The 23,504-nt window shown below is 47.6% G+C and overlaps 2 protein-coding genes across 2 annotated transcripts; both read left to right on the top strand.

Annotated features, from left to right (window-relative positions):
- The first annotated feature begins 2,378 nt into the window (after positions 1–2,378).
- Positions 2,379–7,356, top strand: LOC133220851 (cysteine-rich, acidic integral membrane protein-like). The gene is made up of 5 exons (XM_061369253.1): positions 2,379–3,372; positions 3,510–4,116; positions 5,147–5,486; positions 5,687–6,530; positions 7,193–7,356. Exons 1-5 carry the CDS (start codon positions 2,379–2,381, stop codon positions 7,354–7,356), a joined length of 2,949 nt encoding a protein of 982 aa, XP_061225237.1.
- A 2,171-nt stretch (positions 7,357–9,527) lies between these two features.
- On the top strand, positions 9,528–14,706 carry LOC133220852 (mucin-3A-like). The gene is made up of 9 exons (XM_061369254.1): positions 9,528–9,712; positions 11,410–11,528; positions 11,609–11,667; positions 12,374–12,522; positions 12,986–13,051; positions 13,134–13,296; positions 13,408–13,745; positions 14,409–14,467; positions 14,553–14,706. Exons 2-7 carry the CDS (start codon positions 11,433–11,435, stop codon positions 13,586–13,588), a joined length of 714 nt encoding a protein of 237 aa, XP_061225238.1. The 5' UTR covers positions 9,528–9,712; positions 11,410–11,432; the 3' UTR covers positions 13,589–13,745; positions 14,409–14,467; positions 14,553–14,706.
- Positions 14,707–23,504: the final 8,798 nt, after the last annotated feature.

The following is a 23,504-nucleotide window of genomic DNA, read 5'->3' as shown; positions in this document are numbered from 1 at the left end:
AGACTGGAACAACTTTGGAACCTGCAACCACTTTTGAGACTGGAACAACCTTGGAAACTTCAACAAGTTTGGAGACTGGAATGACTTTGGAAACTGGAACCACTTTGGAGACTGGAAGCACTCTGGAATCTCTAATCACTTTGCAAACTTTAACCACTTTTGGACCTACAACCACTTTGGAATCTGGAAACACTTTGGAAACTGGAACCACTTTGGAAACTTCAACAACTTTAGAGAGTGGAACCACTTTGGAAAGTGGAACCATTTTGGAACCTACAACCACTTTGGAGACTGGAGCAACTTTGGAAACTGGAACCACTTTGGAATCTGCAACCACTTTGCAGATGGAAACCACTCTGAACACTGGAACAACTTTGGAAACTGGAACCACACTGGAAACAGCGACCACTTTGGAGACTGGAACAACTTTGGAAACTTCAACAACTTTGGAGAGTGGAACCACTTTGGAAACTGGAACCACTTTGGAGACTGGAACAACTTTGGAAACTTCAACAACTTTGGAGAGTGGAACCACTTTGGAAACTGGAACCACTTTGGAGACAGGAACAACTTTGGAAACTGGAACCATTTTGGAACCTGGAACCACTTTGAAAACTGGAACCACCCTGAATACTGGAACCACTTTTGAACCTGCAACCAGTTTAGAAACTGGAACCACTTTGGAATCTGCAACCACTTTGGAGACTGGAACCACTCTGAACACTGGAACCACTTTGGAAACTGGAACCACACTGGAAATTGCAACCACTTTGGAGACTGGAACAACTTTGGAAACTTCAACAAGTTTGGAGACTGGAATGACTTTGGAAAGTGGAACCACTTTGGAAACAGCAACCACTTTGGAGACTGGAACCTCTTTGGAAACTGGAACCATTTTGGAACCTGGAACCACTTTGAAAACTGGAACCACTCTGAATACTGGAACCACTTTGGAACCTGCAGCCAGTTTGGAAACTGGAGCCACTTTTGAACCTGCAAGCAGTTTGGAAACTACAACCACTTTGGAATCTGCAACCACTTTGGAGACTGGAACAACTTTGGAGACTGCAACTACTTTGAAGGCTGGAACCACTTTGGAAACTGGAACCACTCTGGACACTGGAACCACTTTGGAAACAGGAACCGCACTGGAAAGGGCTACCACATTGGAGACCGGAACAACTTTGGAAACTTCACCAACTTTGGAGCCTGCAATCACTCTGGAACCTGCAACAACTTTTGAAACTGGAACCACTTTGGAAACTGGAACCACTTTGGAAACTGGAACCACTCTGAACACTAGAACCACTTTGGAAACTGGAACCGCACTGGAAATGTCAACCACTTTGGAGACTGGAACAACTTCGGAAACTTCAACAACTTTGGAGACTGCAACCACTCTGAACACTGGAACAACTTTTGAAACTGGAACCACTTTGGAGACTGGAACAACCTTGGAGGCTGGTACCAGTTTGGAAACTTCAACAACTTTGGAGAGTGGAACCACTTTGGAACCTGCAACAACTTTGGAAACTGCAACCACTTTAGAGGCCGGAACCATTTTGGAAACTGATACCACCTTGGAGACTGCAACCACTTTGGAATCTGCAACCACTTTGGAGACTGGAACAACTTTGGAGACTGCAACTACTTTGGAACCTGGAAACACTTTGGAGACTGGAACCACTTTGGAAACTGGAACCATTTTGGAACCTGCAACCACTTTGGAAACTGGAACCACTGTGAACACTGGAACCACTTTGGAAACTGGAACCACACAGGAAACAGCAACCACTTTGGAGACTGGAACAACATTGGAAACTTCAACAACTTTGGAGAGTGGAACCACTTTGGAAACTGGAACCATTTTGGAACCTACTACCACTTTGAAAACTGGAACCACCCTGAATACTGGAACCACTTTTGAACCTGCAACCAGTTTAGAAACTGGAACCACTTTGGAATCTGCAACCACTTTGGAGACTGGAACCACTCTGAACACTGGAACCACTTTAGAAACTGGAACCACACTGGAAACGGCAACCACTTTGGAGACTGGAACAACTTCGGAACCTGCAACCACTTTAGAAACGGGAACCACTTTGGAGACTGGAACAACTTTGGAGACTGCAACCACTTTGGAACCTGCAACTACCTTGGAAACTGGAACCACTTTGGAGACTGGAACAACTTTGAAAATTTCAACAACTTTGGAGACTGGAACCACTTTGGAATCTGGAACCACTTTGGAAACTTCAACAACTTTAGAGAGTGGAACCACTTTGGAAAGTGGAACCATTTTGGAACCTACAACCACTTTGGAGACTGGAGCAACTTTGGAAACTGGAACCACTTTGGAATCTGCAACCACTTTGGATATGGCAACCACTCTGAACACTGGAACAACTTCGGAAACTGGAACCACACTGGAAACAGCGACGACTTTGGAGACTGGAACAACATTGGAAACTTCAACAACTTTGGAGAGTGGAACCACTTTGGAAACTGGAACCATTTTGGAACCTACTACCACTTTGAAAACTGGAACCACCCTGAATACTGGAACCACTTTTGAACCTGCAACCAGTTTAGAAACTGGAACCACTTTGGAATCTGCAACCACTTTGGAGACTGGAACCATTCTGAACACTGGAACCACTTTGGAAACTGGAACCACACTGGAAATGGCAACCACTTTGGAGACTAGAACAACTTTGGAAACTTCAACAAGTTTGGAGACTGGAATGACTTTGGAAAGTGGAACCACTTTGGAAACAGCAACCACTTTGGAGACTGGAACCACTTTGAAAACTGGAACCACTCTGAATACTGGAACCACTTTGGAACCTGCAGCCAGTTTGGAAACTGGAGCCACTTTTGAACCTGCAAGCAGTTTGGAAACTACAACCACTTTGGAATCTGCAACCACTTTGGAGACTGGAACAACTTCGGAAACTTCATCAACTTTGAAGGCTGGAACGACTTTGGAGACTGGAACCACTTTGGAACCTGGAACCACTTTGGAAACAGGAACCACACAGGAAACGGCAACCACTTTGGAGACCGGAACAACTTTGGAAACTTCACCAACTTTGGAGCCTGCAATCACTCTGGAACCTGCAACAACTTTTGAAACTGGAACCACTTTGGAAACTGGAACCACTCTGAACACTGGAACCACTTTGGAAACTGGAACCGCACTGGAAACGGCAACCACTTTGGAGACTGGAACAACTTCAGAACCTGCAACCACTTTGGAAACTGGAACAACTTCGGAAACTTCAATAACATTGGAGACTGCAACCACTCTGGAACCTGCAACAACTTTTGAAACTGGAACCACTTTGGAGACTGGAACAACCTCGGAGGCTGGTACCACTTTGGAAACTTCAATAACTTTGGAGAGCGGAACCACTTTGGAAAGTGGAACCATTTTGGAACCTGCAACCACTTTGGAAACTGGAACCACTCTGAACACTGGAACCACTTTGGAAACTGGAACCACACAGGAAACGGCAACCACTTTGGAGACTGGAACAACTCTGGAAACTTCAACAACTTTGGAGACTGCAACCACTTTGGAAACTGGAAGGACTCTGAACACTGGAACGACTTTGGAAACTGGAACCACTTTGGAGACTGGAACCACTTTGGAAACTTCAACAACTTTGGAGAGTGGAACCACTTTGGAACCTGCAACTTCTTTGGAGACTGGAACAACTTTAGAAACTGGAACAACTTTGGAAAGTTCAACAACTTTGGAGACTGCAACCACTTTGGAGACTGGAACCACTTTGGAAACTGGAACCATTTTGGAACCTGCAACCACTTTGGAAACCGGAACCACTGTGAACACTGGAACCACTTTGGAAACTGGTACCACACAGGAAACGGCAACCACTTTGGAGACTGGAACATCTTTGGAAACTTCAACAACTTTGGAGACTGCAACCACTTTGGAACCTGCAACTACCTTGGAAGCTGGAACCACTTTGGACACTGGAACCACTTTGGAAACTTCAACAACTTTGGAAAGTGGAACCAGTTTGGAAACTGCAACCACTTTGGAGACTGGAACAACTTTGGAAACTTCAACAACTTTGGAAAGTGGAACCAGTTTGGAAACTGCAACCACTTTGGAGACTGGAACAACTTTGGAAACTGGAACCACTTTGGAAACTGGAACCACACAGGATACGGCAACCACTTTGGAGACTGGAACAACTTCGGAACCTGCAACCAGTTTGGAAACTGGAACCACTTTGGAGACTGGAACAACTTCGGAACCTGCAACCACTTTGGAAACTGGAACCACTTTGGAGACTGGAACAACTTTGGAACCTGCAACCACTTTGGAATCTGCAACCACTTTGGAGACTGGAACCACTTTGGAAACTGGAACCGCACTGGAAACAGCAACCACTTTGCAGACTGGAACAACTTTGGAAACTTCAACAACTTTGGAGACTGCAACCACTTTTGAACCTGCAACCACCTTGGAAGCTGGAACCACTTTGGAGACTGGAACAACTTTGGAGTCTGGAACCACTCTGAACACTGGAACCACTTTGGAAACTGGAACCACACTGGAAACGGCAACCACTTTGGAGACTGGAACCACTTTTGAAACTGGAACCACTTTGGAAACTGGAACCACACAGGAAACGGCAACCACTTTGCAGACTGGAACAACTTTGGAAACTGGAACCACTTTGGAAACTGCAACCACTTTGGAGACTGGAACCACTCTGAACACTGGAACCACTTTGGAAACTGGAACCACACTGGAAACGGCAACCACTTTGGAGACTGGAACCACTTTTGAAACTGGAACCACTTTGGAAACTGGAACCACACAGGAAACGGCAACCACTTTGGAGACTGGAACAACTTTGGAAACTGGAACCACTTTGGAAACTGCAACCACTTTGGAGACTGGAACCACTCTGAACACTGGAACCACTTTGGAAACTGGAACCACACTGGAAACGGCAACCACTTTGGAAACTGGAACCACTTTGGAAACTGGAACCACACAGGAAACGGCAACCACTTTGGAAACTGGAACCACTTTGGAGACTGGAACAACTTCGGAACCTGCAACCACTTTGGAATCTGCAACTACTTTGACCACTTTTGGACCTAGAACCACTTTGGAAACTGCAACCACTTTGGCGACTGGAACCACTTCAGAAACTGATACTACTTTGGAGACTGGAACCACTTTGGAACCTGCAACCACTTTTGGGACTGGAACAACTTTGGAAACTGGAACCATTTTGGAACCTACTACCACTTTGAAAACTGGAACCACCCTGAATACTGGAACCACTTTGGAGACTGGAACAACTTCGGAACCTGCAACCACTTTGGAATCTGCAACCACTTTGGAGACTGGAACCACTCTGGAGACTGCAACCACTTTGGAAACTGGATCCACTCTGAATACTGGAACCACTTTGGAAACTGGAACCGCACTGGAAACGGCAACCACTGTGCAGACTGGAACAACTTTGGAAAATTCAACAACTTTGGAGACTGCAACCACTTTGAAACCTGCAACCACTTTGGAGACTGGAACCACTTTGGAGACTGGAACCACTTTGGAGACTGGAATTACTTTGGAGCCTGGAATCACTCTGGAATCTGCAACCACTTTGCAAACTTTAACCACTTTTGAACCTAGAACCACTTTGGAATCTGCAACAACTTTGGAGCCTGGAACAACTTTGGAAACTTCAACAAGTTTGGAGAGTGGAACTACTTTGGAAACTGGAACCACTTTGGAGACTGGAACAACCTCGGAGGCTGGTACCACTTTGGAAACTTCAATAACTTTGGAGAGCGGAACCACTTTGGAAAGTGGAACCATTTTGGAACCTGCAACCACTTTGGAAACTGGAACCACTCTGAACACTGGAACCACTTTGGAAACTGGAACCACACAGGAAACGGCAACCACTTTGGAGACTGGAACAACTCTGGAAACTTCAACAACTTTGGAGACTGCAACCACTTTGGAAACTGGAAGGACTCTGAACACTGGAACGACTTTGGAAACTGGAACCACTTTGGAGACTGGAACCACTTTGGAAACTTCAACAACTTTGGAGAGTGGAACCACTTTGGAACCTGCAACTTCTTTGGAGACTGGAACAACTTTAGAAACTGGAACAACTTTGGAAAGTTCAACAACTTTGGAGACTGCAACCACTTTGGAGACTGGAACCACTTTGGAAACTGGAACCATTTTGGAACCTGCAACCACTTTGGAAACCGGAACCACTGTGAACACTGGAACCACTTTGGAAACTGGTACCACACAGGAAACGGCAACCACTTTGGAGACTGGAACAACTTTGGAAACTTCAACAACTTTGGAGACTGCAACCACTTTGGAACCTGCAACTACCTTGGAAGCTGGAACCACTTTGGACACTGGAACCACTTTGGAAACTTCAACAACTTTGGAAAGTGGAACCAGTTTGGAAACTGCAACCACTTTGAGGCTTTTTCAACAACTTTGGAAAGTGGAACCGCTTTGCAACCTGGAACCACTTTGGAAACTGGAACCACACTGGAAACAGCAACCACTTTGGAGACTGGAACAACTTTGGAAACTGGAACCACTTTGGAAACTGGAACCACACAGGAAACGGCAACCACTTTGGAGACTGGAACAACTTCGGAACCTGCAACCAGTTTGGAAACTGGAACCACTTTGGAGACTGGAACAACTTTGGAAACTGGAACCACTTTGGAAACTGGAACCACTTTGGAGACTGGAACAACTTTGGAACCTGCAACCACTTTGGAATCTGCAACCACTTTGGAGACTGGAACCACTTTGGAAACTGGAACCATTTTGGAACCTGCAACCACTTTGGAAACCGGAACCACTGTGAACACTGGAACCACTTTGGAAACTGGAACCGCACTGGAAACAGCAACCACTTTGCAGACTGGAACAACTTTGGAAACTTCAACAACTTTGGAGACTGCAACCACTTTTGAACCTGCAACCACCTTGGAAGCTGGAACCACTTTGGAGACTGGAACAAGTTTGGAGTCTGGAACCACTCTGAACACTGGAACCACTTTGGAAACTGGAACCACACTGGAAACGGCAACCACTTTGGAGACTGGAACCACTTTTGAAACTGGAACCACTTTGGAAACTGGAACCACACAGGAAACGGCAACCACTTTGGAGACTGGAACAACTTTGGAAACTGGTACCACTTTGGAAAGTTCAACAACTTTGGAGACTGGAACCACTCTGAACACTGGAACCACTTTGGAAACTGGAACCACACTGGAAACGGCAACCACTTTGGAGACTGGAACCACTTTTGAAACTGGAACCACTTTGGAAACTGGAACCACACAGGAAACGGCAACCACTTTGGAGACTGGAACAACTTTGGAAACTGGAACCACTTTGGAAACTGCAACCACTTTGGAGACTGGAACCACTCTGAACACTGGAACCACTTTGGAAACTGGAACCACACTGGAAACGGCAACCACTTTGGAAACTGGAACCACTTTGGAAACTGGAACCACACAGGAAACGGCAACCACTTTGGAAACTGGAACCACTTTGGAGACTGGAACAACTTCGGAACCTGCAACCACTTTGGAATCTGCAACTACTTTGACCACTTTTGGACCTAGAACCACTTTGGAAACTGCAACCACTTTGGCGACTGGAACCACTTCAGAAACTGATACTACTTTGGAGACTGGAACCACTTTGGAACCTGCAACCACTTTTGGGACTGGAACAACTTTGGAAACTGGAACCATTTTGGAACCTACTACCACTTTGAAAACTGGAACCACCCTGAATACTGGAACCACTTTGGAGACTGGAACAACTTCGGAACCTGCAACCACTTTGGAATCTGCAACCACTTTGGAGACTGGAACCACTCTGGAGACTGCAACCACTTTGGAAACTGGATCCACTCTGAATACTGGAACCACTTTGGAAACTGGAACCGCACTGGAAACGGCAACCACTGTGCAGACTGGAACAACTTTGGAAACTTCAACAACTTTGGAGACTGCAACCACTTTGAAACCTGCAACCACTTTGGAGACTGGAACCACTTTGGAGACTGGAACCACTTTGGAGACTGGAATTACTTTGGAGCCTGGAATCACTCTGGAATCTGCAACCACTTTGCAAACTTTAACCACTTTTGAACCTAAAACCACTTTGGAATCTGCAACAACTTTGGAGCCTGGAACAACTTTGGAAACTTCAACAAGTTTGGAGAGTGGAACTACTTTGGAAACTGGAACCACTTTGGAGACTGGAACCACTTTGGAAACTGGAAGCACTGTGAATACTGGAAGCACTTTGGAAACTGGAACCAGTTTGGAGACTGGAACAACTTTGGAAACTTCAACAAGTTTGGAGACTGGAACTACTTTGGAACCTGCAACCACTTTTGAGACTGGAACAACCTTGGAAACTTCAACAAGTTTGGAGACTGGAATGACTTTGGAAACTGGAACCACTTTGGAGACTGGAAGCACTCTGGAATCTGCAACCACTTTTGAACCTACAACCACTTTGGAATCTGCAACCACTTCGGAGACTGGAACCACTTTGGAAAATTCAACAACTTTGGAGAGTGGAACCACTTTGGAAAGTGGAACCATTTTGGAACCGGCAACCACTTTGGAGACTGGAACAACTTTGGAACCTGCAACCACTTTGCAAACTGTAACCACTTTTGAACCTAGAACCACTTTAGAATCTGCAACCACTTTGGAGACTGGAACAACTTTGGAACCTGCAACCAGTTTGGAAACTGGAACCACTTTGGAATCTGCAACCACTTTTGAGACTGGAACAACTTTGGAAACTGCAACAAGTTTGGAGACTGGAATGACTTTGGAAACTGGAACCACTTTGGAAACAGCAACCCCTTTGGAGACTGGAACCACTTTGGAACCTGGAAACACTATTGAAGCTGGAACCAGTTTGGAATTTTCAACCACTTTGGAGACTGGAACAACTTTGAAAACTGGAGCCATTTTGGAACCTTCAAGCAGTTTGGTACCTGGAAGCACTTTCGAACCGGGAACCACTTCGGAATCTGCAACCACTTTGAAAACTGGAACCACTTTGGAGACTGGAATCACTTTGGAACCTGGAACCTCTTTTGAACCTGGAACCACTTTGGAATCTACAACCAGTTTGGCAACTGGAACCACTTTGGTACCTGCAACCACTTGGAAAACTGGACGTACTTTGCAAACTGGATCAGGGTATCCAACCTCCACCCCTTCTACACTCTCCACCTCCATCTCCACCAGCACCCCAGCTCCTGGTGTCTCTTCCACTGCTCCATCCAACTCCACCATTCCCATTCCCAGCACTCCCAGGTCCACCCTCCCTACAACCCCCCCCAGCAGCACAATTACAGGTGAGGCCTCCTCCTTCCCTCTGCCCTTCCCTATGGGCTCCAGGTGTCTCCAGCCATGTCCCACCCTCATATCCCCGCAGATCCATGCCTTAATGGTGGCTTTTGGAATGGGTATAAGTGCCACTGTTCTGATGGATTCTATGGGGAATTCTGCCAATTCCCGATATGCCAGAATGGGGGCACCTGGAGCAATGGATTCTGCTTGTGCCCTGAGAACTTCCAGGGAAGCGAGTGCCAGGAGGCCAAGGACAGCATCGAGGTCAAAGATGGTAGGAACCCAATTCCGGGACCTGAGTGGGAATGGGGTCGCCTGGAGGTGGGATGGAGATGGCAATGGGATGGGAATAGGGGCACCAAAGAGGAACCACACTGGGAATGGGGCCATCACAGACAAACCAACCTGGAAATGGGCCACCATGAGGAACTGAGCTGGGAATGGGAACACCATGGAGGGACTGAGCTGGGAATGGGAACACCATGGAGGGACTGAGCTGGGAATGGAGGCACCAAAGAGGGAGGGCTTGGGAATGGGGCCACTATGGAGGGACTGAGCTGGGAATGAGGCCACTAAAGAGTGACTGAGCTTAGAGTGGGCACACCATGGAAAGAGAAACCTGGGAATGGGGCCTCTAAAGGTGGACTGAGCTCGGAATGGGAACACCATAGAGGGACCAACACAGGAATAGGGCCACCATGGAGGGACTGAGCTGGGAACTGGGCACCATGGAGGTACCAACCTGGGAATAGGTGACCATGGAGGGACAGAGCTGGGAATGGGGCACCAAAGAGGGAGGGCTTGGGAATGGGGCCACTATGGAGGGACTGAGCTGGGAATGGGCACCATGGAGGGACTGAGCTGGGAATGAGGCCAGTAAAGAGTGACTGAGCTTGGAATGGGAATGCTATGGAGAGAGAAACCTGGGACTGGAGCCTCTAAAGGTGAGCTGAGCTGGGAATGGGAACACCATGCAGGGATCAAATTGGGAATGGGGCCACCATTGGGAATGGGGTCACTGAGCTGGGAATGGGCCACAATGGAGGGACTGAGCTGGGAATGAGCCATCATAGAGAGACCAACCTGGGAATAGGGCCACCATAGAGGGACCTGCTTGAGAGTGGGCCACCAAGAGTAATTGAGCTTGGAATGGGAACACCATGGAGTGACTGAGCTGGGAATGGGGCATCACAGAGGGACCAGCCTGGGAATGGAGCCACCAAATAGAGACTAGCTTGGGAATGGGTCACCATGAGCAACTGTGCTGGGAATGGGAACACCATGGAGGGACTAAATTGGGAATGGGGCCACCATGGGGGGACTGATCTGGGAATAGGGCACCATGGAGGGACCAACACGGGAATGGGGACACCAAAGAGGAACCAGCTTGGGAATGGGTCACCATGAGCAACTGTGCTGGGAATGGGAATACCATGGAGGGACCAAATTGGGAATGGGGCCACTAAAGAGGGACTGAGCTGGGAATGGGAACACCATGGAGGGATCGGCCTGGGAATAGGGCCTCTAAAGGTGGACTGAGCTGGGAATGAGGACACCAAAGAGGGACTGGCTTGAGAAGGGGCCACCATGAGTAACTGAGCTGGGAAAGGGGCCACTATGGAGGGACTGAGCTGGGAATGGGGGCACCAAAGAGGGAGCGGCTTGGGAAAGGGACACCATGAGTATTAGAGGGCTGGGAATGGGCCATCAAAGAGGGACAAACCTGGGAATGGGGCCACCATAGGGGGAACAAACTGTCAATGGGCCATCATGGAGGGACTGAGCTGGGAATGGGAATGCCATGGAGGGACTGAGCTGGGAATTGGGCACCATGGAGGGACCAACACAGGAAGGGACCAAATTGGGAATGGGGCCACCATAAGGGCCCGAGCAGGTCCCCTGCTGAAAGGCACCCTGGAGGGGCAGGGGCACCCGGCTTGGTTGCCCATGGCTCTCCCCCTGCTTGGGAAGTGCTGCTGGATGCTGCGGTGGGGATGAAGACCAAGATTGATAACCGGGAATTCACGACCGAGCTCCAGGACAAATCCTCGCCAGCTTTCCAGGACTTTGAGAAGGAGTTCAAGGAGCAGGTCAGGATCTGGCAGCACCAGGGGCACCCCCTTGGGGTGCATGGGGTCAGATCTCCCCATGGCTTCTCTTTGTCTTCCAGATGAGAGACCTCTACAAGCATATCGAGGGCTATCAAGATGTGGTGATCCATGAACTGACGTGAGTGCTTCTGACCTGCTTCAGCAGTGGGATTTGGAATGAGACGATTCATGGGTATCAATTAGCAGTGATGCTCCCCAAGGATGGGGCATCTGCATCCCTCCAAGCCGTGTTCTAGCCAGGCTGGTTCATGATGTTCCCCAAAGATGGGGCATCCACATCCCTCCAAGCCATGTTCTATCCAGGATGGTCCATGATGTTCCCCAAAGATGGGGCATTTGCATCCCTCCAAGCCATGTTCTATCCAGGATGGTCCATGATGCTCTCCAAGGATGGGGCATCCACATCCCTCCAAGCCATGTTCTATCCAGGATGGTCCATGATGCTCTCCAAGGATGGGGCATCCACATCCCTCCAAGCCATGTTCTATCCAGGATGGTCCATGATGCTCTCCAAGGATGGGGCATCCACATCCCTCCAAGCCGTGTTCTATCCAGGATGGTCCATGATGCTCTCCAAGGATGGGGCATCCACATCCCTCCAAGCCATGTTCTATCCAGGATGGTCCACGATGTTCCCCAAAGATGGGGCATTTGCATCCCTCCAAGCCATGTTCTAGCCAGGATGCTCATGATGCTTTTCAGGGATGGGGCATCTGCATCCCTCCAACCCACATTGGTCCCAGCTGGGTCTCCCTGCCATAGCCACCACACTGGTCCCAGGTGGATCTCCCTGCCATAGCCACCCATGTCTCTTCTCTTTGCAGCCAGGGCAGCATCGTGGTGAACTACACGGTGCTCCTGAAGGTCCCTGCAAGCACCAACGCCAATGAGACACTGAAGACCATCTCCGATGACCTCATCAACACCATCACCAACTCCACCACCTGCAGTGAGGACTGTGAAGGACCCAACTGTGAGTGATGCTGGTGGTGGCCATGGATGGATGGATGGATGGGTGGATGACGGCTGGCTGGCTGGTTGGCTGGGTGGCTGATGGATGAATGGATGGACGGATGGATGATGGACGGATGGATGGATGGATGGACGGATGGATGATGGATGGATGGATGGATGGACGGATGAATGATGGACGGATGGATGGATGGATGGACGGATGGATGATGGACGGATGGATGGATGGATGGATGGGTGGATGATGGCTGGCTGGCTGGTTGGCTGGCTGGCTGATGGATGGCTGATGGATGGATGGATGGATGGATGGATGGATGGATGGAAGAATGGATGGAAGGATGGATGGATGGATGGATGGATGATGGTCCCATGCAATGCTTGGCACCAGGGCAAGGTCCTTGCTCAGGGGGAGGATGGAGCTTGAGCCCAAGGGTGCCCATCAGCAGCTACTCTCTCCATGCCAGGCTCTTTCTGCTTCAATGCTGGGTTCACCAACATCACCAGCTACGAGGTGGAAGAGGTTGAGAAGAGTAAGTGAACCCATGGAGATGTTCCTATCAACCCTGGGACCCCCTTAAGCCACATCCCTGAGCTGTGACCTCCCACCCTTAGGTGTCTGTGACAGCCTCAATCTGAACGAATTCAGTTCCTTTTATTCCCCACTCCTCACGGCCACCGGCGTCATCTGCATCACCAGATGTGACCAGCGAACAACCGACCCCCTCCCCTGCGTCTTTGGCACTTGCAAGGTGCTCAAAGAAGGACCAGAGTGCATGTAAGGACCCACTGGGTGTCCTCCACGCAGTGGGTGCCCCCTCCTTGGCTTGGTGCTGGTGTCACCACTTGGATGTGGATGTGGACGTGGACATGGATGTGTCCTCATCAGGTGCTCGGAGAAGGCGGCGTTTTGGTACCAGGACAAGGCCTGCAGCTCACGGATCAGCAAGGTTGGGGTGGCCATAGGGGTCCCAGTGACAGGGCTGGTGCTGGCCATCGGCATCTTCACCATCTTCCTGGTGCGGGCAAGGAGGCAAAAGGAGATGTACAGGCAAGTGGGGTGGGGATAAGGAGCTGTCCCATAGGAGCAGATCCGGTTCTCATCTGTCTCCATGGCACCATGCAGGGATAAGTTGACGTCCCGCTCGGAGCTCTACTGCAGCATCGATGAGAGCTGGAGCAGCCCCCAGGGCTTTGCCACCAACAATCAAGGAATCATGCTGGAAGGTAATGGAGCTGGTGGGATGGATGATGGGTGATGGATGAATGATGGATAGATGATGGATGGATGATGGATGGATGGATGGATGGATGAAAGGATGGATGGTGGATGATGGATGGATGATGGATGATGGATGGATGATGGATAGATGGTGGATGGATGATGGATGGATGAAAGGATGGATGGTGGATGGATGGTGGATGGACAATGGATGATGGATGGACGATGGATGGATGATGGATGATGGTGGATGATGGATGGATGGATGGATGGATGGATGGATGAAAGGATGGATGGTGGATGATGGATGGATGATGGATGATGGATGGATGATAGATAGATGATGGATGGATGATGGATGGATGGATGGATGGATGGATGGATGGATGGATGATGGATGGATGGATGGATGGATGGATGGATAGATGGATGGATGGATGAATGGATGGATGGATGAAAGGATGGATGGTGGATGGTGGATGGATGATGGATGGATGAGGGATGATGGAGAGGTGATGGATGAATGGTTGGATGAGGGATGGATGATGGATGGATGATGGATGATGGATGGATGGATGGTGGATGGTGAATGGGTGGTGGTGGCCAGGTGGAGCTGCAGCCCCTCCATGTGCTCCTGTGGTCTATGCTCTCTTTCCTTCCCCCAACAGAGCTGGAGACCCCCAGCACCACCCAGATTTACCTGGAGAAGGTGGACACCTCACAGAAGGTGGGTGCCATGTGCCTAGATCCCCCCACCATAGTGGGGAAAACCCCCTCAGTTCCACTCCCATCTCTCCTTCCTTCCTTCCCAGATCCACATACAGAAGCCATCCCAGATCATCATCCCTTGAGCAGAAGAACCCAAGAGCCATGGGTGAGGAAGCACCAGGACATCTCCCACTTTCCTCCCTGCATGGTTCTATCAACCCCCTGTTTGTAGTTGAATAAAGCGGTTATTCTATTGTCCCCTCTTTGGGTGACACATGTGGGGCCTTTGGGGAGGGTGGTTGACATGGAGGGGTCCCAAGGTGGCCACCACCACATTGTCACCCCACAGATGATGGGGACACCACTGAATGAGCACCATAGGCCTGTTGAGCTCTATGGCAGTGGTGGCAGCACCAGCCCTGCCAGCTCATCCAGTCCTCCTGGCCACATAGGTCCTAATGGTCCTCTGAGCCCTTCCATTGGAAAGAGTAGATGTAGAACTGCTGCATCAGAAACCACTTAAGTGACCACCACCTCCTCCTGCACCACCGCCATCTCCACCACCACTTTCCCCACACCACTCCAACCATCCCTACGACTCCAGCCATCCCCATCACCACCATCCCCTCCACTACAACCATCCCCACCACCACCATCCCCACCACCACCACCATCCACACAACTACAACCATTCCCACCACCACAATCATCCCCACCATGACAACCATTCCCACCACCACAACCGTTCCCACCACCACAACCATCCCCACCATGACAACCATTCCCACCACCACAACCATTCCCACCACCACAACCATCCCCACCATGACAAACATTCCCACCACCACAACTATTCCCACCACTACAACTGTCCCCACCACTACAATCATCCTCACCACAACCATCCCCCCCCACCATTCCCACCACCATCCTCCCACTACGATCATCCCCACCACTCCAACCATCCCCACCACCACCACCCCCTCCACTCCAACCATCCCCATCACCACCATCCCCTTCACTTCAACCATCCCCACCACCACCACCCCCTCCACTCCAACCATCCTCACCACCACTCTCAGCACTACAACCATCCCACCACCACAACCATCCCAACCACCACCATCCCCTCCACTACAACCATCCCCCCCACCACCACCATCCCCTCCACTCCAACCATCCCCACCACCACTCTCAGCACTACAACCATCCCCACCACCACAACCATCCCAACCACCACCATCCCCTCCACTACAACCATCCCCACCACCACCATCTCCTCCACTACAACCATCCCCTCCACAACAGCCGTCCCCACCACCACCACCATCCCCACCACCACAACCATCCGCACCACCACCATCCCCTCCAGTACAACCATCCCCTCCACCACAACCATCCCCACCACCACCACCATTCTGACCACTACAACCATCCCCACCACCACCATCTCCACCACTACAACCATCCCCACCACAACCATCCCCACCACCACCATCCCCACCAAAACCATCCCCTCCACTAAAACCATCCCCTCCACTACACCCATCCCCCCCACCACCATCCCCCCCACCACCACCCCCACCACTACAACATCCCTCCCCACCATCCCCACCACCACAACCATCCCCTCCACTACAACCATCACCACCACCACCACCACCATTCTCATCACTACAACCATCCCCACCACCACCATCTCCTCCACTACAACCACCCCCTGCACCACCATCATCCCCAGCACTACAACCATCCCCACTACCCTATCCTCACCACCCCCATCCCCCACCACCACCCCCTCTACTACAACCATCCCTATCACCACCATCCCCACCACCACCATCTCCCCCACTACAACCATCCCCACCAATACAACCACCCCCCCACCTCCATCCCCCCCATCCCCACCACTTCAACCATCCCCTCCATTACAACCATCACCTCCACTACAACCATCCCCACCACCACCATCCCCACCACTACAACCATCCCCACCCCCACCACTACAACCATCCCCACCCCTACCACCCCCACCACATATATGCCCCTCCCTGTCACCAGTGCTGTATTTAACTGCTTTATGGTGTTTTTCTCACCTCCCCTGGCACTTGGGAGGTGTCTGAGTGGGGACAAAGTCCATGCCTTTCCCATAATATCCCATTGGGGTGTGGTTGTGGCCAAAGTCCTACCTGGAGTGGGTTTCAGAGTCCATCAGGAAGCAAGTGGCAATGGAACGGGGGTGATGGGGAAGGTGTCACCCCAAAACAGGGCTCTCAAAGGGGAAGGTGTCACCCCAAAACAGGCCTCTCAAAGGGGTGATAGTGGTGGCTTCTTGCTCCCTCCCAGCTGTACAGTTCTGTATAAACCAGTATCCCAAGAGTGATCCCAGTGAAGAAAGAGGGGGTCCAGCCCCAGCTGGACCTCCCTAAGAGGAGGCCGAGGAGATGCTCATGGATTGGCCATAATTTCCTTAGTTCCAACTGGCTCCTTGTCAGGACTCCTCATACATTGACTTATAAGCAACCTTAACAATTGAACTGAGTAATTCCACAATTCCCAATAATTCAGGCCGTGTTTGGCTCTTGATTCCTGTTAATCCAATTGGGAGCCAATGAGATGCCCTGGATTTTGCAGGGGCTTTCCCACTTGTTGCAGGAGGTCTGGAATGGCCATTTGGGAATGAAACACCCTGATTTCAAACATCTAAGTACTTGGGAATGAAAAGAGGGAAGAGGGAATGTTTTGGTTGGTTGAGATGGGTATTGAGGGCAATAAAAAGTGAATAATGCTAGTAACACTAATGCTACTACATTAATAATAAAATGTATTAATAATATAATAATATATTATGAATAATATTATATGCACAATATTACTAAGAATAATAGTAGCAGCAGCAGCTACTACTAACACATTCTAAGTCTAAAAATTTAGCCAGTATTATTGATATGAATAATTATAGTTATTAATTCTGATAGCATTAGATAATTGTCTAATAATACTAATTAAATAGTAATTGCATTAGATAATTAATAAAACTTATATTATTGGTATTATTAGTTTTCATCCCAATGAATGCTAGATCTTAGGGCTCTTGGCCAATGCTGGTATTATTATTAGTATTAGTACTATTAGTATTATAGCATTATTACTATATTAGTAGCAGTAGTCTTACTATGTTATTATTATTATTATCATTATTTGACAAGAAATTAATTTTCATGGATTTTGTGGAGGCTGCTCAGGCTGTTCTCTTCCAAATAATCATCGTCCCCTGTTCACATGTATCTATGAATATATACATGAATATATGAATGTAATTCATATATATATGATATATGATACATATGATATAATAATATAATTAATATATCATAAAGTAGATATTATATTATATATAATATAATGTTATATGTTAGTATATAATATGATGTAATATATAGAGAATATATAGTCTAGAATATATAATATATAGAATATATAGAATACAGAATATAGAATATAGACTATAGAATATAGAATACAGAATATAATCTATAACATAGAACATATAATATAGACGATAGACTATATAAATGAATGTAATTCATATATATGAGTTGATATGAATTCTATATTTAGGACAGGTTAGTCTCTTTTACATAGAAAAAGCACACATTTGGTGGCAAACAGACAAGCCCAAATGTGCACTTTTCCTTCTGGAGCATCAGGAAAATGAAAAAGAATAGAAAATGGAATCAAAACTGCATCACCCCAAACATTCCATTGGGATTTTTCTAGGGAGCAAAGCACTGAGAATCCCATTTCCTTCCCAATATGTTCTGAAAACTCCCACTGGTGAGAATCCTCCAGAACGTGGGGGTTTGGTGCAAGGGAGAACTGGGCACAAAAAGAGCTTTGCAACATGATTTCTGGTTGGCCTTAATGGTCTTGAAGGTCTTTTCTAACCCAAATGATTCTGGGACTCTAAGAACCATAGAACTGGATGATCTTTGACCATCTTTGAGCACAGAGTAGAAGGTCTTTGGAACCAGATGGTCTTTGGAACCAGATGGTCTTTGGAACCAGATAGTCTTAGAACTAGATGGTCTTTGGAACCAGATGGTCTTTGGAACAAGATAGTCTTAGAACTAGATGGTCTTTGGAACCAGATGGTCTGTGAAACCAGATGGTCTTTGGAGCCAGACAGTCTTCCAACTCAAATCATCTATGAATCAGTGAACCATGCATAGGGTGGAGGAGTTTTGGTGCCCATTAACCTCTTGCTGCCAACAAACACAAAGGTTACAGAGGCAAGAAGATGCCCCCATCGAGACTGGATGCTCCGGGGGTGTCCTTATGGCATTGGTTGAGTCCTATGGGTCTGTGTAATGCAGTGGAGGCTGTTCCCTTGTGGTCCTCCTGCTGCCTTCAGCCGGAGTTCAGGAGTTCAGATTCCTGTAGGGATATTGCCTTGTCATCTGGAGATAAGGAACTGGGCTGAGTCCGTCTCTATTCCCTGTTTATGGCTCACACGATGACAGGTTTATAGCAGCACGATGATGCTTTGGGTGAACTCTGCTGCTCTATCTTGGCTGGGTGCGAGCAATAAAGGCTATAAATAGAGTGTGTATGGATAGGTCTCATAGATAACATATACACTAGGCATAATATTGAATTCTTATACTATATATGAATAAATCTACAACATATAAATAAGTGAATACAATTATTATAACATATAACTATATAAAATAGGCATAATATTAAATTCTTATATATGATGTACATGAATAAATATACTATATATAAATAACTAAATATAATTAATATATTCACTTTATAAAATAGGCATACTATAAAATTCTTATATATATACTATATATGAATATACCACATATAAATATCTGGATATAATTAAAATAAGATGATATAGATTATCAATAACATGACATAACACATCATGTTATAGTAACAACATAATAACCTAACAACATGACTGACATAATGCAAGGTGATTTAATATCTCTATAAATATACATAAATATATACATATATACACATATAGATACATAAACATTTATTTACACGTCGATAAATATTGCTTTACATATGAATATGTACATAAGTGTTTCAGATGGACTCTGCTCCTTTCTGCTCTGAACACATATCCTATAAAAGACTTTTAATGTATGTGTGTATAGAAGGTATTAATATATATACATGAGTATATAAAGCATATAAAATGAAATATACTCTATTATAAGGTGGTGTTTAACATATGAGAATATGGCATTACAGTTTCTGTGCATAGTTTTTAATATATTGATATAAAAGTATCTAGAAAGAAGTACTTTTGGAGTGGACTCTGCTACTTTCTCGATGATGGCCATGAAAGATGCAGACAATGAAATAGATGTATATATACTATAAATACATATGTACTATAAATAAATATCTATTATAAAAGGCTTATATTTATAATATAAATGTATAGAATATATATCTATATTACATTTAAATTATATTTATGTATCTAAATACCTATCTATATTATATATAATATATACATATCTATATTATACAGATATGTATCATAGGCATACCTAATATACATATAATATACATACATATATATAAACATACTTTATACATACATTATATAGATATGTATTATATACATATAGTAGAATAGAATCAGAGAATCATAGAATGGTTTGGGTTGGAAAGGACCTTAAGATAATCCAGTTCCAACCGCCATATGGGCAGGGACACCTCACACTAAACCATGGCACCCAAGGCTCTGTCCAGCCTGGCCTTGAACACTGCCAGGGATGGAGCATTCACAACCTCCCTGGGCAACCCATTCCAGTGCCTCACCACCCTAACAGGAAAGAATTTCCTCCTTATATCCAATCTAAACTTCCCCTGTTTAAGTTTTAACCCATTACCCCTTGTCCTGTCACTACAGTCCCCAGTGAAGAGTCCCTCCCCAGCATCCCTATAGGCCCCCTTCAGATACTGGAAGCTGCTCTGAGGTCTCCACGCAGCCTTCTCTTCTCCAGGCTGAACAGCCCCAACTTTCTCCTTCATAGAGGAGGTGCTCCAGCCCCTGAGCATCCCCATGGCCTCCTCTGGACTTGTTCCAACAGCTCCATGTCCTTTTTATGTTGAGGACACCAGAACTGCACACAATGCTCCAGGTGAGGTCTCACAAGAGCAAAGGGGGCAGGATCACCTCCTTTGACCTGCTGGTCATGCTCCTTTTGATGCAGCCCAGGATACGGGGCTCATCATGCCTTCAGTGCTGCCATCGTCAGGGTTTTCTGACATCCTGAAAGGAAGCACTGTGAAAGGCTGACCCAGGACTACGGTTTTCCTGAGTCCCTAAGGCCTTAGCCTGGGAAGTTTTCCTTGGAAAGTGATCACAGTCTCTGTGTCTTGAGTCCTGTGCTTGGAGCAAGCATTCACAGCAGTTTCACTGAGGAGCAGTCATGAGCACTGTCAAGAAGCTGCTGAAGAGCGATGACATTTCAGTCTAGAAGTCCACTCTGTTGATTCGAAGCAATCACAGCTCATGTTAGTGAAACTGGGTTTGCCAGGGTGCGTGGTTTGTTACCGGTGCACTGTAGAACAGACCTTGGTGAAAGCAATTTCACCTTGTAAAACGTCAGGCAGTTGAGCTAACCCCAGTTTTAAAGGGAAACTCCAGAAGCTGTCAAGTGTGAGGATCTGGAGTGCAAACTCCTCATGCTGTCCCTTCTTTACATCGTTCGGAGCAGATGCTATTATCGTCGTCCTGTTTTCCATCCATCTGCTTGTCTTTCAGCCGTAAAAAGCTTTTGGTTGATTCTGGTGCCACCTTCTGACCAGCCAGGCACAGGCAGCTTTCACCGGGTAGTGTTTGCCGATCGGGATTTGGCACGCAGCGCGCACACGGTGTGTTCAGTGCAAGCAGAGGGGGCACAGAGGTTTTGCAGGGGTGTTTTATAGACCTCACTTCTCAGAGGCAGGACTGCAGATGCCTCTAACGGTGCCTGGGTTGTTTCAGCTTAAAACCGTGCTGTGAAAACACCTTCCCGAAAGTTAGCATTCGTTAGCTATTGTAGTTCTTTAGCTTTTGTTTTTGGAGATGTCTTGGCATGAAACACCCAGGGTCTGCTTGGGATTTACTAATCCCAATTTAATTGATATTTAATTATTATTGATACATATATTATGATTATATTATTGTGATTTAATAAAATTTAAGTATCAATATATGCTGTCAGGATGTACAAGCAGCCATAATCATAATAATTACATTACGTCCACTTCCATAGGAACAAGATCTTTCTGTTCCACTTCAACATTCTGAAATGTGCCATCCCCGTAGTGTTAATAGAGCTGCAGTGCCCTACAACACAGGTGAGTGAAATACCGAGATAATGTATTCTCCCTGCCTCTTAGTCGTGATGCTTAAGAACTAGAGATGCATTTGTTTGATATAAAAGTTCATATCCTTCAAAATGCACTCACAAGTGCATTGTGTCCCTTCCCAAATGCTGCAGTAAGCATTGCTGAAGGCAATTCTATAAGACAGAGCAGTTTTACAGGTGGCTTTTTTCCTTGCTTTTTGATTGCACTGACTTTCCTTACCCTTTTCTACCCCCAGGGCGTCTTCTTTTCCCACAGCTTTGTGTCTGAAAGCGCCCAGGGAGGTTTGTGACCCATATGGATGTTCAGGCCTCCTACAGATACAAACCCCATCAGCGGAATCACTTCAAGCAGTTCTGCAAACCTGGTTTTAGGAGTCCTGGCAAGGTCTGTGTGTATCAGGAGGCGATGGAATACTTTATTTCTTCAAGCAATGAGTAATACACATGATGTTATTGAGCTATAGCAAAGCTTTGATTTATTCTGATTTCACCGTGTAAGGAGTCATCCTACACGTCTGCTTTGACAGAGATTTGGTCATGGATGAAGGTGATGGATGTGATCCCCAGAGCATCCTCAGGACCCCCAGAGCATCCCAGGGATACCCCTAGAGAATCCCAGAGAACGCCTGCAGCACCTCCAGAGCACCCCATGGACCCAATCAGAGCTCATGACTTTGGAACAATGATTCTGGATCTCCCTGTGTTCAGGTGTGTGAGGCCACGGAACCCCATGGAACCCTTCAGCAGAAGCACCAGGAGACAGAGCTGCCCCACAGAGCACAAGCTACCGGTGGAGGAGGCAAGAGCAGCTCCCCTGGTGGTTCCAGTCTTGGTGTCTTGGAGATGGTGACACCTGTGGACACAGGAGCATGGGTGGCGATGGGGATCTTGGGGTGCTTCAGGAGTTGCCAAGAGCACCTCAAGTGACTTCCCCAGGGTGGCTGCTTTGGATGGGGTGTGCGAGTTGCGATGCCTGAGCCGGCAGCGGAACTGGGACGGTCCTGGGATCTGGCCTCATTTTTTGTGGGGAGAACAAGGGCCTGTGGGGATGGGACAAGGGGGAATGTCTTTCACCTGACAGAGAGGGGAGATTGAGATGGGATCTTAGACTTAAACAGGGGAAGTTTAGATTGGATATAAGGAGGAAATTCTTTCCTGTTAGGGTGCTGCGGCACTGGAATGGGTGCCCAAGGAGGTTGTGAATGCTCCATCCCTGGCAGTGTTCAAGGCCAGGTTGGACGAGGCCTTGGGTGAGATGGTTTAGAGCGAGGTGTCCCTGCCCATGGCAGGGGGTTGGAACTGGATGATCTTAAGATCCTTTCCAACCCTAACTGTTCTATGATTCTATGATTCTATGATCTTAGCGGTTGTTCCATGTGAGGGTGCTGGGACACTGGTGCAGGGTGGTGGGACACTGGCACAGGGTGCTGGGACACTGGCACAAGGTGCTGGGACACTGGCGCAGGGTGCTGGGACACTGGCGCAGGGTGGTGGGACACTGGCACAAGGTGGTGGGACACTGGCACAGGGTGGTGGGACACTGGCACAGGGTGCGCACGCACAGGGTGGTGGGACACTGGCACAGGGTGGTGGGACACTGGCACAGGGTGCTGGGACACTGGCACAGGGTGGTGGGACACTGGCACAGGGTGCTGGACA

The sequence above is a fragment of the Neopsephotus bourkii genome, unplaced genomic scaffold (genome assembly GCF_033783945.1).
Source record: "Neopsephotus bourkii isolate Nb327-2 ecotype Australia unplaced genomic scaffold, CSIRO-AGI_Nbou_v1 NB_1482, whole genome shotgun sequence".
In the NCBI taxonomy this organism is placed as follows: Eukaryota; Metazoa; Chordata; class Aves; order Psittaciformes; family Psittacidae; genus Neopsephotus; species Neopsephotus bourkii.
The sequence above is the reverse complement of the archived record's forward strand: the minus strand, read 5'-3'. Positions and strand labels throughout refer to the sequence as shown.

Excerpts from the sequence above, each read along its gene's own strand:
- LOC133220851 (XM_061369253.1), top strand. The coding sequence starts at position 2,379 with ATGGCAACCACTCTGAACACTGGAACAACTTCGGAAACTGGAACCACA. Across the intron at positions 4,117-5,146 it reads AACTTTGGAAAGTGGAACCA|AACCACTTTGGAAACTGCAA; the intron begins GTTTGGAAACTG and ends TTTTGGACCTAG. Across the intron at positions 6,531-7,192 it reads TTTTTCAACAACTTTGGAAA|GAAACGGCAACCACTTTGGA; the intron begins GTGGAACCGCTT and ends GGAACCACACAG.
- LOC133220852 (XM_061369254.1), top strand. The coding sequence starts at position 11,433 with ATGAAGACCAAGATTGATAACCGGGAATTCACGACCGAGCTCCAGGAC. Across the intron at positions 11,529-11,608 it reads AGAAGGAGTTCAAGGAGCAG|ATGAGAGACCTCTACAAGCA; the intron begins GTCAGGATCTGG and ends TTTGTCTTCCAG. Across the intron at positions 12,523-12,985 it reads GGACTGTGAAGGACCCAACT|GCTCTTTCTGCTTCAATGCT; the intron begins GTGAGTGATGCT and ends TCTCCATGCCAG.